Source organism: Tenebrio molitor, chromosome 6 (assembly GCF_963966145.1).
Source record: "Tenebrio molitor chromosome 6, icTenMoli1.1, whole genome shotgun sequence".
Taxonomy (NCBI): Eukaryota; Metazoa; Arthropoda; class Insecta; order Coleoptera; family Tenebrionidae; genus Tenebrio; species Tenebrio molitor.
In genome coordinates this window covers 13,176,810-13,194,114 of record NC_091051.1, presented here as the reverse complement: position 1 = coordinate 13,194,114, position 17,305 = coordinate 13,176,810, and the positions used below count along the sequence as shown (strand labels likewise).

At 35.0% G+C, this 17,305-nt stretch overlaps 3 protein-coding genes across 4 annotated transcripts; 1 reads left to right on the top strand and 2 right to left on the bottom strand.

Moving 5' to 3' along the window:
* Window positions 1-8,205: 8,205 nt before the first annotated feature.
* Window positions 8,206-9,020, top strand: LOC138132973 (metallo-beta-lactamase domain-containing protein 1). 2 transcript variants are annotated; one of them, XM_069050730.1, is made up of 2 exons: window positions 8,206-8,294; window positions 8,372-9,020. In XM_069050730.1, the coding sequence occupies exon 2, from the start codon at window positions 8,381-8,383 to the stop codon at window positions 8,978-8,980; it is 600 nt and encodes a 199-aa protein (XP_068906831.1). In that variant the 5' UTR covers window positions 8,206-8,294; window positions 8,372-8,380; the 3' UTR covers window positions 8,981-9,020. The 2 variants fall into 2 exon arrangements, with proteins under 2 accessions (XP_068906831.1, XP_068906832.1); XM_069050731.1 differs by having other exon boundaries at window positions 8,241-8,294; window positions 8,347-9,020.
* On the bottom strand, window positions 9,012-12,112 carry LOC138132972 (ribonucleoside-diphosphate reductase large subunit-like). The gene is made up of 4 exons (XM_069050729.1): window positions 11,921-12,112; window positions 11,773-11,861; window positions 11,542-11,719; window positions 9,012-11,216 (listed from the first exon to the last, which is right to left on the bottom strand). The coding sequence occupies exons 1-4, from the start codon at window positions 11,952-11,954 to the stop codon at window positions 9,103-9,105; spliced, it is 2,415 nt and encodes an 804-aa protein (XP_068906830.1). The 5' UTR covers window positions 11,955-12,112; the 3' UTR covers window positions 9,012-9,102.
* Window positions 12,113-12,638: 526 nt separating this feature from the next.
* LOC138132999 (ribonucleoside-diphosphate reductase large subunit-like) lies at window positions 12,639-15,746 on the bottom strand. Its single transcript, XM_069050775.1, has 4 exons — window positions 15,565-15,746; window positions 15,418-15,506; window positions 15,186-15,363; window positions 12,639-14,863 (listed from the first exon to the last, which is right to left on the bottom strand). The coding sequence occupies exons 1-4, from the start codon at window positions 15,602-15,604 to the stop codon at window positions 12,738-12,740; spliced, it is 2,433 nt and encodes an 810-aa protein (XP_068906876.1). The 5' UTR covers window positions 15,605-15,746; the 3' UTR covers window positions 12,639-12,737.
* Between the last annotated feature and the right edge of the window lie 1,559 nt (window positions 15,747-17,305).

The window sequence follows — 17,305 nt, the reverse complement described above, 5'->3', positions numbered from 1 at the left end:
GTTCCTGATTGTGTTTTATTTTATTAACTACAAGTAACCCGATACAAATAACCGAAGACCATTTTTTAACTAACTGTACTAAAAAAAGTAAGGTTTTCAAACAAATACCTACCTCAACTATCAGAAAATCCTGTTTTGACAACCAGCCACTAAAGCCAAGTAATACTATGTATTTTCAACGACACGACTATAAAATTAATTGTATTTAAAAATGGAATTATTTAAGTTTTTCATTTTTGATAATGCATTGATTTTCTCAAGTTTCCAATCGTGTATTGTTGGTTGCCTATATCGAACTGGAAATGTTATCGAAACATAACCTCGAAAAGTAAGTTTCTATTTTTACAATAATTAAACATTTCAACATGAATTGTTTTAAGGGTGGGTTTACCTGATTTGAAATGGTCGAAAAACGAAAAACGCAAATGGAACTCCGAAATTCCAAAACTCAGTCACTCAGTGAATTTAAAACTGGGCTCAATATATACGGGTCCAGCATGAAGCATTGTCTGTTTTTAGGTACTTTAAATATTTAAAATAAATTGTTATTAAACAATATGGTAACATCGCTAGCAAAATCCGCGTGAGATTCAATCATTTGCGCATGCGTCAGATTTGTCGACTTAAAGTGTATAATTACCCATCCATATCTTTAAAACCACAACAGAAGAAGGCAAGGTCCTTTTTTTATCTGAAAGATACGTCTTTTCTCTAGGGCCCCATACTTTTCTTTTTTCGATTTCGTTATAAATAACAATAAAACAAATTGCAATTTGAGGACTATGCAGGAAGCTCTAACACTAAAACCTAAAAGTATGGGGTCCTCGGAAATTGAATTTTAAAGCGGTTGGTGCCATCACCGTTTTCCCAAAAAAAATCACAAATCTGAAAAAACGACAAAAATGTGAAAGAATTTCGTTCATTTACACGGAAGAAAAATTTGGAATGCAGGCAACCAGAAATTATTCTTTACCCTCAGGCCAAGTGGCGATGGCAATTCCTAAAATAAGTAGGTATATTTCGGCTAGTGGAACCAGAAATGTAGTGATTTTATGGACTCTGGTCGATAATTTCTTTTACAATTTTGGGGTCACTTTTATTACCAACTTGAAGAGAGTTATAAACCTTCTATGACAGATGTTTTTGAGCCGTCTGAAAATGGACCATCGGAGACAAAGGTAGGTTAGGTAGGTTTAGAGCCCAGTCGCGCGACGAGTGCCAGAAGTTTATTGCCCTGCCATAACTGACCTTCTCAAGTTAATGTACTCAATCCCTCATAAAATCACTATATTTCTGGTTCTAGTATACCTGCATGTACTGTATACAAATTGCTCCCACCAAAATTAAACACAAGATAATTGTCTATGTAAGAACTTTTTGAAAAAAAAAGTAGTCCCATTTATGATACCTCGAAATTAGGTTTGAACGCACATTCCTTAATTGAAAATGTGGACACTAACATTGTAGAGACGTTTAATGCCATAGTAGCAAAATTTGTTAGTGGTAAAATAATAAATTATTCACAAAGATCATCGTAATACACTGCATGTTCTATTGGAGCCGCTGCGTCCTTCAATTTGAAAGGGTATATATTTGCTTGTCCAATTATAAAAACAAATTTCGTCAGACGGTCCTAGTAGGTTTGTACAAAACCATTGTAAAAGAAAATTAAAAAAATTGACGTCATGTTCGAAAAAAAAAAGTTCGGCGTAACACGACACAGGTGGAAGATGCTGACTATGGGGAAGAGGCTAATGTTCCTTTTATACCGGACATCAGTACTTCCGAGTACGAAGAAAAAAAAAAACATTTTTTTTAACGAATTGGAACAGGATAATCCTAAAGAAATATGTAAATTAACAATTGGTCAGCAAATTAAATTTTAAAGACGCAGTCGAAGTATTTGTAGACAAAATCGGCAAACAGAATTGGTACCTAGGTCTGTGTCTATTTAAAGCAGTAGCGAGGCGGCGAGTCCGACCGCTCTCCAGGGGGCAATATAAATTATGAGGGCTTATAAATCACCCCTCGAAAAGGAATTTTTCGATGCAAAAGTTACGTTGCTTCGATTCATTATTTTTAAATAGAGAGAATTAGATTCCATTTACTAAAAAAGTAAACGCACACCGTCCTAGTTCGCAACATGCTCGTCATTTTGGTGTAAGTATGAAGATTGGCAAAGAAATAGGTTTGGAGAAAAATGTATGCAAAGTTTTTCAATTATTGTGTTTTTTAAGGCGTTCGGATCAAAATTTAAAAATAATTAACCCGGTCCGACATAGAAAACGACTTTGTCATCCTGTATAAATATCGATCTCCCTTTAGAATTGAAGATTAAAGATGTTACCGGCAAAAATTGGCTGTTTTCTCCTATACATTTTCGGTACTGATAGAGAGCCTTAAGTGAAAAGTGGCATACTGTAAGGCTAGGGCCACACTACAGACTTTTCATCGGCCGACAATTTAGTTGGTTCTTAATAAGTATGAGGACTTATGTGAGTGCGCACACTAAAGCGATTGTAGTCGGCCGACAGATTGATCGAAAAATAGTTGGAATTCCCATTCAACAAGAAAGTTGGCCAACTATTGATAGAGCATGGTGTACAATACGAGTGCGCACATTCACCGACTATACAGTCGGTAATCCACACATATTAGGCGTACAGTGGCTCTCTGCAGTGCAAAAATTTCGATTTTTAATTTCGTATCCCACCTCCACCCGGCGGCACGGCAATTTTGCCGGAGTACATACACTATTACGGATAATACTATCAAGTAATAGTGCAGTGCTTATCAACATAATTACCGGCGTCTCGCCTCCGCATTTTGACTTTTTTGTGTTTTATGTTCTGTGTCAATGTTAAGGAATTTCCTCACGATGTGACATGAGTATAATAATATACCTTTTTGAATTTCAACCACCATTGTGTTCTCTAAGTCCAAAATTTTTAAATTTTTAAAAAGAGATTGGGGTACTATTCCTGTTGCTGAAACTATAAATGGTAAAATCGAATTTTTTTCTAAACACCAAAGATTTCTCATAGCAACGGAGAGTTCTAAATATTTATTAATTTTTGTATTATATGTCTGTGTTATATTGTGTGAATTTGGAACAGCTATATCTAAAAGATATGCTTGCTTTTGTTGTTTATTTAAAATAATAATGTCTGGTCTGTTATGCTGAATGTGAATGTCAGTTAAAACTGTCCGATCAAAATATAATTTGTAATTGTCATTTTCTAAACAACTTTCTGGTTTATAAATGTAATGTGGTTGTGTATCCTTTAATAAATTGAATTTAACAGCTAAATTCATGTGTATAATTTTTGCGAATATATCATGACGTTTTTTATATTCGCTTTGAGCCAAAACGGTGCAAGAAGAAATGATATGTTCAATGGTTTCCCCTTCAGTTCCGCAAATCCTACATTTATCAATGATCGATTGTAAACCGCATATGTGTTTTTTATAATTTCTTGTATTTATAACACGATCTTGTATTGCAAATATAAAATAATAATTTATGATTATGAAAGTAATAATAGTTATTTTTATATTAAGTGCGTGAAGAGAGTGTTTTTTGTGCATGAAAAGGTCTTTTACGCCGAGACGAAGGTCGAGGCAGTATAAGCCTTTGAATGCACAAAAACATCTTCACGCACGAAATATAAACAATATTTTTTCTATAATTGATTCAAAAAATTGAAATTAAAAATTCAAATTTTTGAAGGAACTCTGAAGTTTCAATGCAGTGACCATGTTGCTAGGTAACTAATAAAAAACAGTGCGTTAAGTGAAACACAGAAATAGTCGTGTGCGTGAAATCGCATTTCACACACTGTTTTGTATGGTTTCTATGGTTTCGATCTTACTAACAATGCAAAAAAAAATACACGTAAAAAAATGACCTGCTTCATGCACGGATAACTATGCGTGAATTTCAATTTCTTGAATCAATTATAGAAAAAATATATTGAACCAAAGGATATTTTAAACCTATGTCAAATCTCATATGTATTTAATTAATATCGCGTAAGATTTATTAAGATACCAACAAAAGTAGGAAATATCCCAGCAAAAAATGAGACGTGCTTTATTATTTAAATATCTATAATTCAGAATTAAACTAGATTCCTTTACACATATTTTTATGCGTTAATACTAAGGTCAAGACGCAGTCGAAACGCGCTACTATGAACTATGACAATAATAGTTAATAATTATTCGTTATTTTTGTTCATTACCAAAAGTGAAAAAAGACCATGAATTCGAATGAACTTTCAAATTTTATTAGGACCCCTCATAAAGTTTAAATTTTTGTGTTTTTTTTTACTTTCTCCTTTATTGCTCCGACACGTTTTTTTTAAACCACCTTTGTAATCCATTTTTCACTGCTGTCTTCTCCGCCTTCCTTAATTAATGACTCGTTATTAGAATTGAAGAAATTGAAAAAAGACCAGCTTTATGTAGTAAATCAGCAGTGAGTCCTGGCACAGTGCAAAAATTTGGATTTTTAATTTATGATTATGAAAGTTATTCAATATGTTGAACTAAAGGATATCTTTATCCTATGTCAGATGTCATATTTAATTAAAATCGCATTGATTTTATCAACTGTGCATAAGCAGTCGGCCGATTAATAGTCGGCTGTCTGCGCACCAACGCCACCAACAGCCAACCAAACAGTTTAGTTTGCCTGGTGTGCGCGGAAGCTACCCAATCGGACTAAATTATCGGCCAATTATTTAGTCTGTAGTGTGGCCCTAGCCTAAGAGCAAACCGTCTTACAGCATCAAATTTCGGAAAAATTTGCAAAATGAAAGGCACTAGGTACACAGTACAAATACTGCAGCGACGGTGGAACGTTTATTATATAATGATTTCGAAGGTACAACAGCTACGAAATTTGGACAAGAGAACGAAGGGTGTGCTGTCGCAGCTTTCGAACAATTGACACAACTAAAAACTGAGGAATGTGGTATTTTATAGATTCTGATTTTCCTTATTTGGCAGATTCCCCTGATAGGTTGGTTATTGATGAAGACGCTATTTTGGAAGTCAAGTGCCCATATAATGCTAGGGACTTGACTCCTTTTGAGGCCACTGAGAAAAAAATAATTAAATTTTTAGAAATATCGGACAGTAAATTAAATTAAAATTAATTAATTAAAACTGAAAATTAATGATAATTATATGTATCAAATCCAAGGCCATTTACACATTACAAAAAAAGAAAAATGTTATTTTGTAGTATGGACAAGGAAAGGCCTTTGGTATGAAGAAATTTTTAAGAACATTGTGTTTTGGGAATAAAAGAGAAAAAAACTTTGCTTATTTTATATGAATGCCATGCTTCCTGAAATCTTAAATCCTCGTAAAACCCGAAAACGAGATCTGCGAAATATTTCATTTAATGATTTTGTTTGATTGGAAATTGGGTAATTGGGTCTTCTTCTTTTTTCCCCTTTTTGTGTGATATTGGTTTTTGTTTTTCTATTTTTCGTTTCACTTGTACAAGTATAGATACATATACCTACGAGTACGTTTCCTATTATGTAGTTATTTTGGAGAATGAATTAGCGGTTTTGTCAACAAGGTATTCCTAAAGCTCTATTTTTGAAAAGACTTTTAAAAAATTATCTGAGCCAGAATCACCAGCTCCCGTTTTGTCATACACATACACACATTATTATTGACTTATGAACAACATAACAAATATTTATACGTCTTTAAAGTAATAGTGCAAATGCACAACCAACAAGTTATTGTTGGTTGATTCTTACTTTAAAGATTTAAAACAAAATAGAACAAATTATACCTAATTTTTAGAAATTCAACCCTCACATTTTTGTTACTTTTGTTTGGTGCTTTTGTATATTAGAAAAAAGCAATTTCTCAGGTCTTTTCTGCTTTTTTATTAATTCTGTTTATGTTTTGTATATTTATTATTTTTCCTTTAATATGTAGAGTACGTTTATATTGTACATTATGGTGGTATAAATTATTGTCCGCTTAAAAATATCATCTGCAAATATCGTTTATCATCGTGTGATGATGTGGACTGGGTCACTTGCTCAATTAGCCCAATAGAAAAACGGCAAAAAAGCGAATTTTAACTTTTAACAAAAGTGCCTTGAAGAACGGGGTAGATTTGATAAAAGAATGGTGTGTACTGAAGGGGCCTACTAGTACTAAATTCAAAACAGGGTAAAATCGCATATAATCCTAATTCATTAATAAATACAGTGTTACATCAATTTTAGAGACAGGGTGTTTTATTCGTCGGAAAAATCTATCACTACCATTTGGATATTAATCCTTTTCGTTAATTAATAATCAATCAATTGGAAACTAAATAAATGGAAAACTTTATACCTTTAAAATAAATGATCGGGTTTTTGAAATTATTCTTGAAGAAGAATTTAAGTTATTAAAAGAACTTACAATGATTTTAATCACAAATTTACCTCGCCAAGAACAAAAAATATCGCAAAAACGAAATTAACAAGGACTTGAAAATAATTTTGAAAATAACATTTTTATTTCTGGAATTTGTACATTTCAAACACATTAATTAATTTTTTTTCAGAGTCTTGATCATCTCTAATAAACAAATTCTCGTGTGGTAACAACTGTATTTCCCACATTATCCCCAGAATTTTTATTTCAATGGGCTCTAAAGCCCCTTTATTAAATATAAGCATATTCGCTGATAGGTTCAGTTTCTCATACAACCTCGGGAACGTTGTTACAAAGGTGTCAATGGATAACCCCCAAAATAATCAATGAAACCTCTCATCTCAATAAGCTCGACCTGCTCCAGTTTCTCCCAATTCATATTTGCCTAAAAGATAGCAACGACAATTTATTTTAAATTAATTACCAACAATCAAAAATCATATTAACTTACTATTGTTTTTTGTAGTAATTCATATTTTACTTGGAAGATCTGCAGTTCTTTATCCAGTTCCATCATTGTTTTTTCACGTTCCATCATTGTTTTTTCACATTCCCTCTCTTTTTCTATGATTTTATTGTTGGTCGAAATTCCTATAAATGCTCTATCTTCCTTGGATAGTTTTGATAGAATGCTGTTATAAATCTCATCTGACCCACAGACTGACCTGACCTGAAAACACATTATTTATTTTTCATAAAAACAATTAAAGAACTTACCATTCTAATCATAGCCCGAGGAAAACAGTTTAATTGTAACAACGCTGCTCCGCTTACTAATGATTGTCGAAACATTTTAATATTGAACCTACTAGAACAGCGACACCTGTAATACTGCTACTGCTGCCACAGTATCTGCTGCTATGTACTGGACTGCTGTATGCTGCCAAATGATCCTGATGATGATGATGATGACCCCGAGGAACAAGAGGAAAATTCTCAAGAGGAATTCCAGAATTCATAAACTCATTCATGAATTCAGCTCATCTATACCGATCGATCCAGATCATTTGGATCCGTCTACGTTACAAAGAGATCAAAAAGAGTAAAACAGTAAACTTCTACTGCATCGTGGACTATGCCCACCGGGGACACTACGTAAAAAAAACGCACCCTATTGCTCTACCTCTGTGGTGGTGTGGAAAAGAATAAAAAGTACAAAAATTAAAGAAATTCTCGATTTCTACACGCTGTAACTACGAAACTATTGATCTGACATAAAAACATAAAGAACAAAAAATTTAGAGAATTGTACGCTCTACATGTTCTATAATAACTTAGATATACATATCTCGCACAGATAATGATATAATCGCAGAAATGTGATTTTCCACCCCTATTCTCCAGTATGGCGGGGCGAGCGGCAACCCCACAAGGTCGCAAACTCGGCAATATTAATAATATGCCTAATAGAAAATACCTGCCATGTATAAACTTTTCTGTACCTTTTGCAAGGTGGAGCCATTTTTATGTCTCTATTGACTGGACTATTGTACTTAAAAATGGAATTATTTAAGTTTTTCATTTTGATAATAATACAATGGGTGGTATGCATAAGAATAAGCATTTGCTTATACCGTGCGATCAAAAAAAAAAAAATCAGAGTAGGCGAAAATGGTGGTTTGAACCAATCAAAGCATCAGAATAGCACAATCCAGGTAACTCGATTTTTTTTTAATTGATCGCAGGTTACTATATATTTGTCTTTTTACTAATATAAGTAAAAGCATTTGCTAATGGTTTATGCATATGACCCATTGATTTCCTCAAGTTTCCAAACATGTATTGTTGGTTGCCTATATTGAACTGGAAATTTTATCGAAACATAACCTCGAAAAGTAAGTGTCTATTTTTACAATAATTAAACATTTCAAGACGAATTGTTTTAAGTTTTCTCACAACTTACTTTTCTTAGATTTACAACATGGAGGGCGAGAAAAATCCGCAAATTATTATTCTTTTTGACGGTTACTCAAAAGATGAAGAATCCAGCATGTTAGCTAATTGCACTTGCACATTAATAAAAGGACCGCCAAATATTATAATTGATACTATGACAGCATGGGATGGGAACAGAATTAAAGAAGCGTTATCGCATAATGGCATCAACTGCAATGATATTAACTTTGTAATATGCAGTCATGGTCATTCTGACCACATAGGGTGCAATTATTTATTCCCAAAGGCAACCCATATTGTAGGTTTTTGCGTTTCATTTGAAAATAGATTTTACGCAATTAATTTTAAATCAGGAGAAGAATATATAATAAGTGATAAAATAAGAGTAATTCCCACTCCCGGTCATACTTTACAAGATGTTTCTGTAATTGTTGATACTGGTAACAGTGTAATCGCAATTACTGGGGATTTGTTTGAAAACGAAGAAGACTTGAGTGATGACAACATATGGAAATCTGCTGGAAGTGATTCTGAGCATTTACAAATCATAAACAGGAAAAAGATTTTAGAAATTGCAGATTACATTGTTCCAGGTCATGGACCCATGTTCAAAGTACAAAAATAGGGAGGCAGCAGTTAAAAATAAAATAAACACAAAAACTAAAGTGGTTTATTGTGAAAAACACAAATTAATAAACATTAATGCTTAAAATAAAAATAATGTAGACTTAAGTTAACTCGGAAAATTTAAGCGCTGCACATTTCACAAGCGCCAGGATTTTCAAGAGAACAAATAAGAGCCGCTTCTTCCTCTGGAGTTTTCTTCATGTTATCCGACTTTTCGTCTTTGGTAACACCGTTCTCGTTATGAGCAATCAACTTTGTTTTCTCCGTGGGAACCTGAACGGACCCGGCACCTGGCTTTGTTTTGAGGTAATGCATTCCAGTCTTCAACCCTTTCTGCCAAGCGTAAAAGTGCATGGAAGACATTACTCCATAATTAGGTGATGCTATGTGAATATTCATCGATTGGCTTTGGTCAATGAATGCGCCTCTATCAGCCGACATGTTGATGACAACCTTCTGGGAGATCTCCCACACAGTCTTATAAATCTGTTTCAGATCACTGGGAATTCCAGGAATATTTTGAATCGAACCGTTGTTGTCTATTATTTGATTCTTCATAGCCTCGTCCCAGAGACCTCTCTCGTTGAGATCTTTTAACAAGTGATGATTCACGATTTGGAACTCTCCTGACACAACTCGCCTCACAGCAATATTAGAGGCGATAGGTTCTGTAGATTCGTTGTTGCCCAAGATTTGAGAAGTCAAGACGGTGGGCATGGGTGCCAAAAGCAGCGAGTTCCTGACGCCGTGTTTGGCGATTCTTTGTCTCAAAGCTGTCCAGTCCCAAAGACTGGTGGGAGAAACTCCCCACATATCAAACTGTAAGATGCCTTTGCTTAATGGAGACCCTTCGTACGTTGAGTAAGGACCGTCTTTCTCCGCGATTTCAGAGCTCGCTTCTAAAGCCCCGTAATACAGCGTTTCAAATATCTGCACGTTGAGTAAACGTGCCTTCTCGCTGTCATAAGGCATGCGCAACTGTATAAAAGTGTCAGCTAAGCCTTGAACGCCGATTCCTATCGGCCGATGGCGTAAATTCGAATCCTTAGCTTCAAGCAAAGGATAAGAACTGACATCGATTGTTTTGTTAAGATTACGAGTCACCACTTTAGTTACTTCTTTTAACTTTTCAATGTCGTAACCATTTTTCTCCGCATTTATAAACATATTCACCGCAATTGATGCTCGATTACAGACGGCGATTTCATCTGGTGACGTGTACTGAACTGTTTCTGTTGAAAAATTGCAGTTTCTTATAGTTCCCAGATTTTGCTGGTTGCTCTTTCTATTGCAAGCATCTTTGTAAAGCATGTAGGGCGCTCCAGTTTCGATCTGCGACACGCAGATGGCGCGCCATACATCTCTGGCTTGCATTTGCTTGATGTAGCGACCTTCCGCCTCATACTTCTCGTACAACTGTTCGAATTCTTCACCCCAACTGTCAGGAAGACCGGGACATTGATGAGGACACATCAGGGACCACTTTTCGTCAGCATTTACACGTTTCATGAACAGATCGGGTGTCCACAACGCGTAAAACAATTCTCGGGCTCTGTATTCCTCCTTGCCTGAAGTCTTCTTCAGATTTAAAAAATCAAGAACGTCGGGATGCCACGGCTCCAAGTAAAAAACTTGAGCGGCTGGACGACTATCACCTTGGTCGATATAACAAGCTGAGTTGTTGAATACTCTAAGCATAGGTACCAGTCCGTTGGATACACCATTCGTACCAGCAATCTCGGTACCTTTGGCTCTGATGTTTTGAACACTGACTCCTACACTGCCACCAGTGTTACAAATCATAGCGCACTGAGTGATACATTTGTAAATACCGTCGAGGCTATCTTCTGGCATCATCAATACGTAGGAGGATGACAGTTGGGGATTCGGGGTGGCGGCTGAGTATATAGTAGCACTGGAATGGGTAAAATATTTTTCTGACATAAAGTTGTAAGTTTCGATGGCAGAATCGATGTCTTCGCCGTGTATTCCCACCGCCAAGCGCATTAACATGTGTTGGGGGCGCTCTGCTATTTTTCCGTTGATTTTTAACAAGTAGGTACGCTCTAACAGTTTAAATCCGAAATAATCGTAAAAGAAATCTCGATCGTAAATGATGCAGGAATTTAGACGGTCAGCATTTTTCATGACAATTGCATGGTGCTGATTGGAAATCATCTGACTTTTTCTTCCTGTTTTATTGTTGACGGCTTTGTAAAGGTCGTCAATGACATCTGCCAAAGAAAACACAAACTAATAGTTTTAGAATTCAGTCTCTACCAAAGATGATCATGCATAACATGTCTTTATATAAACAAATATGTATGACATTTTGCTTAACTAGGTCTTACTTACTAAATCTCATTTACAAACAGTGGCAGCTTAAACTTGATTTAATCTCAAAAAAAATCAGATTTAACCCAATGTTCTGAAGAATTACTTTTTCATAATATTGTGTAATTTTATAACAAAATAATTAGTAATCTTTACATGACTACATGAAAATATGCTTTTATTACGTTTTATAAACATCTGTAACAAGTTTATTACAAAACTTACCACTGAAATGCTTTTTTGTTTCTTTATGGAGATTGGACACAGCTATACGAGCAGCAAGTATAGCATAGTCCGGATGATCAGTGGTCATCATTGCTGCAGTTTCTGCAGCCAAGGTGTCTAGTTCTACTGTGGTTACGCCTGGATACAAGCCACTGATAACCTTCAGCGTAATTGAAACCTGTAATACTTAACAATGTAAAAGGTACGTTAAGAGTTACCAAAATGACTTACAGGGTCGACAAAATCCATATTTAAGCCGTAACATAGTTTCTGAATACGAGATGTGATCTTGTCTAAATGTACTTCTTCCTTTCGACCGTCTTTAAAAAAGTTCACAGTTTAATTTTTCATAACCTTACCGGTGATTGCATAAACTCACCTCGTTTGCAGACGTAATTCTTGGGGCTCACCATTGTGACTTTTGGAATAAAAACAAACTTGCAAAAAACACAAATTCAAAAAGTAACGGTTAAATATTTTTTAATTTTTAAATAACGTTCGGGAACAAAAATGAACAATGCAAATCGTATGGGCAAGCCGAGTTCCCGCCAAGTATACTGCACATGCGTCGAAGACACACACTAGAGGGCGCACAAGAGAATTCGATTATTTCAAAAAACATTGATCAATGATTTTCATCTTTTTTTCAATTTGGGAAAAAATTATTAAGTACTTAGTCACAAGAAAACATCCCTACTTAAGTAGATAATGTCTAGATGAGACGCAGCTAATGTACAGTTGCGGCCATTGACGAGTCCCGTTTTTTTGCAACCAACTGTATTACAAGCACCAGAAATAAAAAAATATAATCATTACATTACACAACTATCTTTTGGCGAGTTAATAAACTGTTTACAAGTTCTGTATGTATTCATGTACCCTCAATAAAAAATTATGAAATACAAATATCAAAGTTAATTTTTAAAGGTCGACATTTTTTTCCCCTATTGTATAATAGTATATAAAGTTTTCGATTATATCTACTTTCTTGCCAACATGACCCCCAAATGAGGATATTTCCTTATCGGTTTTTGCTTGTGCACGTTCTAACCTGCCAATTGAAAGAAGTTATATAGGAAAATAAAAACGTCACATAATAGTTATTAATGTATATATTTCTAAACTAACACAATCCTTAACATGTAAAGTGATACTTTATGAACTTAAGGCAAATAAAGCAAGTACGATTAAAAAAGTTATGCGCTGCACATCTCGCATGCACCGGGATTTTGCAACGAACACACCAGTGCTGCTTCTTCTTCTTCCGGGGTTCTCGTTGTACCATTTACTTTTTCTTTGGCGTCACCATTAATACCATTTTCTTCCCGAGTCATCAATTTTGTCTTGTCCACTGTGAACTGAATAGGATTGGCGGCTGGTTTAGTACGCAAGTAATACATTCCCGTTTTCAAGCCTTTCTCCCACCCGTAAAAGTGCATGGAAGACATCACTCCATAATTAGGCGCCGCTAAATGTATGTTCATCGACTGACTCTGATCGATAAACGCACCTCGATCTGCCGCCATGTCGATTATAACTTTCTGAGATATTTCCCACACGGTCTTGTAGATGCTTTTCAGATCGTCCGGGATTCCGGGAACGTTTTGAATCGAACCGTAATTGGCAATGATCTGGTTTTTCATTGTCTCATTCCAGAGACCTCTATCAGTTAGGTCTTTCAAGAGGTGTTGATTCACAATTTGAAACTCTCCTGACAAGACACGCCTTACGTAAATGTTAGAAGTATAAGGCTCGGTTGACTCGTTGTTACCTAGAATTTGAGCGGTCGAAGCGGTGGGCATGGGAGCCAAGAGTAAAGAGTTTCGGACACCGTGCTTGGCAATTCTTTGCTTGAGATCCGCCCAATTCCAAAGATTAGTCGGAGTGACACCCCACATGTCATATTGTAAAATGCCTTTGCTGACCGGAGAACCTTCGTATGTAGAATAAGGACCGTCCCTTTCTGCAATCTCAGAACTTGCTTCCAACGCGCCATAATACAAAGTTTCAAAAATTTGTTTGTTGAGTAGATGTGCCTCTTTACTGTCGAAGGGCATGCGCATAAGTATGAAAGCATCGGCTAAACCCTGAACACCTATTCCTATTGGCCGATGACGCAAATTCGAGTTTCGAGCTTCCGGCAACGGATAATAATTGATATCAATTATTTTATTGAGATTTCTTGTTACAGTTTTAGTTATTTCTTTCAATTTATCAAAATCGTAACTGTTTCTTTCGGGACTGACAAACATGTTTACGGCGATAGAGGCCAGATTGCAGACAGCGATCTCATCCGGTGAGGTGTACTCGACAATTTCCGTACACAAATTGCTACTTTTAATAGTTCCCAAGTTTTGTTGATTACTCTTTCTGTTGCACGCGTCTTTGTACAGCATGTACGGAGTTCCGGTTTCGACTTGCGAAGCGTAGATGGCGCGCCATACATCTCTGGCGGGTAGCTGTTTCACGTAGCGACCTTCAGCTTCGTATTTTTTATACAACTTCTCGAACTCTTCGCCCCAACAATCGGACAAACCTGGCGACTGATGAGGACACATTAAAGACCAGTTTTCATCATTTTTTACACGATTCATGAACAAATCGGGAGTCCACAACGCATAAAATAGATCACGTGCCCTGAGCTCCTCTTTTCCTGTGTTCTTCTTCAGATTTAAAAAATCCATGATATCAGCGTGCCAAGGTTCCAGATAAATAGCGCAAGCTCCCGGACGCTTATTCCCGCCCTGATCAACATAACGAGCTGAATTGTTGAACATTCTCAGCATTGGAACTATGCCTTGGGACACTTTATTGGTACCAGAAAGTTCAGTACCTTTGGCTCTAATGTTATGAATACTGACTCCTAGACCGCCGGCGGTCTTTGAAATCATGGCGCATTGAGTGAGGCATTTATAAATGCCGTTGAGATTGTCCTCGGGCATGGTGACCAAGAAACAAGACGACAGTTGGGGTCTTGGTGTGGCGGCTGAAAATAGCGTTGGGCTAGCATGAGTAAAATATTTTTCAGACATGTAGTTGTAAGTTTCGATGGCGGAATCGATGTCTTCGCCGTGAATTCCGACCGCCACACGCATCAACATGTGTTGCGGACGTTCTGCGATTTTGCCGTTGATTTTCAGCAAGTACGAACGTTCCAATGTTTTAAAACCAAAGTAGTTGTATGAAAAGTCCCTGTCGTAAATGATGCAAGAATTCAGACGATCGGCGTTTTTCATTATGATGGCGTGATGCTCATCAGAAATCATCTGTGTTCTTCTGCCTGTTTTATTGCTGACATATTTATAAAGGTCATCAACAACATCTGCAAAATATTAAATATTAATGGCAATTGTAACAGTTATAATAGATTTTTACTACATAATTAACAATAACAATAGCAATACTAAATAATTTAATTTATAAATCAATTATTGAACGAAATTGTGTTTTATGTTGTTTTAAAAATGAGTAACAGTGAAACAAAGTCAGCAGCTTCAAATATTTTTTTTTTTTAAGATATGATGCAATGCAGACATTTAAAGTAACACTAATATAAACAGGAGATTATAGATTAATATAAACACACAATACTTTGTGAGTTATTTCTTATTGATGCTTTGTGTTCTGCATATTATTTCACTTACCACTGAAATGTTTTTTTGTTTCTTTATGGAGGTTCGAAATGGCAATGCGAGCTGCAAGTATAGCATAATCAGGGTGATGAGTGGTCATCATCGCTGCAGTTTCTGCAGCTAAAGTATCCAGTTCTACTGTGGTAACACCTGGGTATAAACCACTGATAACTTTCAGTGTGATGGAAACCTACAATTTTTTGAAATAGATACAAATATGCATGGATGGCACAAAGATACTTACAGGATCGACATAATCCATGTTTAAACCGTAACATAATTTCTGGATACGAGACGTGATCTTATCGAGATGTACTTGTTCTTTGCGGCCGTCTACAAAGAAAAATTTTTGATCGAGTTATTCATAACCTTAAACATAATAGATACAAACCTCGTTTACGAACATAATTCTTCGTTGGTGTGTTGACCATTGTGAACTTAAATAAAACACAAACTTACAACAAAAAAAAAACAACACAAATGAATTCCTCAGAAATGAACGCGGACTAATTTCACATAGCGTTAACGAATAACGAACAACTGTTGTTTCCCGCCAAGAGCAAAACGAGTAAAAGTACTGGTATTGACAGTCAGGGGGCGCTCTAGATGATGTACGAATTTCAAACATCTAATTTTTAAACTAATATTTGAAAATAATAATCAAGATAATTTACAATTTCAACTTTTAAATCATCCCTATGCTTGATTGTTTGCATTCACTTAAAGTATGTAAAGAAGAATTATAATTTTTTATCATCTAGAACTGTTAAATAACAACCATCAGAATCAAATTTTTTAAATTCATTAATTTTTTTAAACATTATTTGATATTGTCAAATACCCAATTTTAAATTTTTTCACTATTTGCACAAGGAGGTAGGTTAAGTACCTTTTTAGTCTACTAAAATCGCAATTCGATTTTTAATAATACTTTGTTCATTAACCATGAATTATGACATTTTCTTAATTATTTAGAACTAAATATATGAACTATACAAGGTGAATCACGTGTAATAATGAGACTAACAAAATTTGTGATACAACCAACAATACATGCTCTCCATGTTTTTTTTTAGTTTGTGTTTTTATTTTAATTATTCCGCATAATGATTTTGATTAAATTTGACAAATGTAATGTCGAACATGTTGACTATGTTGAATAAAATTAAAATATAGTATATTTTTTGAATCTACATAATTGATGCAAATGTAATGTTGGCTGCATCGCAAATTTCGTTAGGCTCATTAATACTCGTGAATCACCCTGTATAATTAAAATATTTGTCATAACAAAATTAGTGACACGATTCATAATCCACGCTAATTATTTTACCATAAATGCTAAAATTTACATCGAAAAGAAAAAAGGGCAGATGAAATAACAACTATATTTAACAGAAACTTGTACAATGGCGAAACTAAAATTTTCCATAGGAAAATCAAATTCAAAAAATACCAAAAGAAATAAAATTTCCTGTCGGTAAAACCAAAGAAAAGTTAATAATTTGAACATTATTTTTATTATACAATTGTAAAAAAAAGTGTTTTTTAAATTGAAGTTTGATATTTTTAACAGAAGCCAAAACACTAGAAAAAATGATAGAGTATGTTAAAAAAATGAATTTGAAAGTTTAAAGAAATTAGTTACAGTTTTAAAGTGAAACAGTGATACATGATATCGTATTTTCTAAATTGACGGAAATTGAAAGGACAACAGTAAATAATCCACTTCCACTAGTTTGTTTCGGTTTACAATTACTTGCAGAAACTTTGATTATTAATAATGATAGATAATCAATAATTTGAGTTTGTAAGTTCGCTTAAAACGTTCGTCCATATTTGGTAAGTTGTGATGTATTTGCTGTAAATCTGGTTGGAAAGAAAGATGGAACGCAATTAGAAAGATATAATTACAGTGGAAAGTTGCACAGAAGTTTCGTTCGCTTCATAATTGATCGCCTTATTAAAGATGAGTTAGCTCTCCTTTGTCTAGCTAGGCAGACCAGGGGTTGCCACGACGACGGAGTTCTTCTGTTTACTTATTGCAGAACTCATATCCTAATTGGGTTATCTTACATCTGCGTCATCGTCGTCTAACATTACAGGTAACGTAAGTGTAATAATTTTATTTT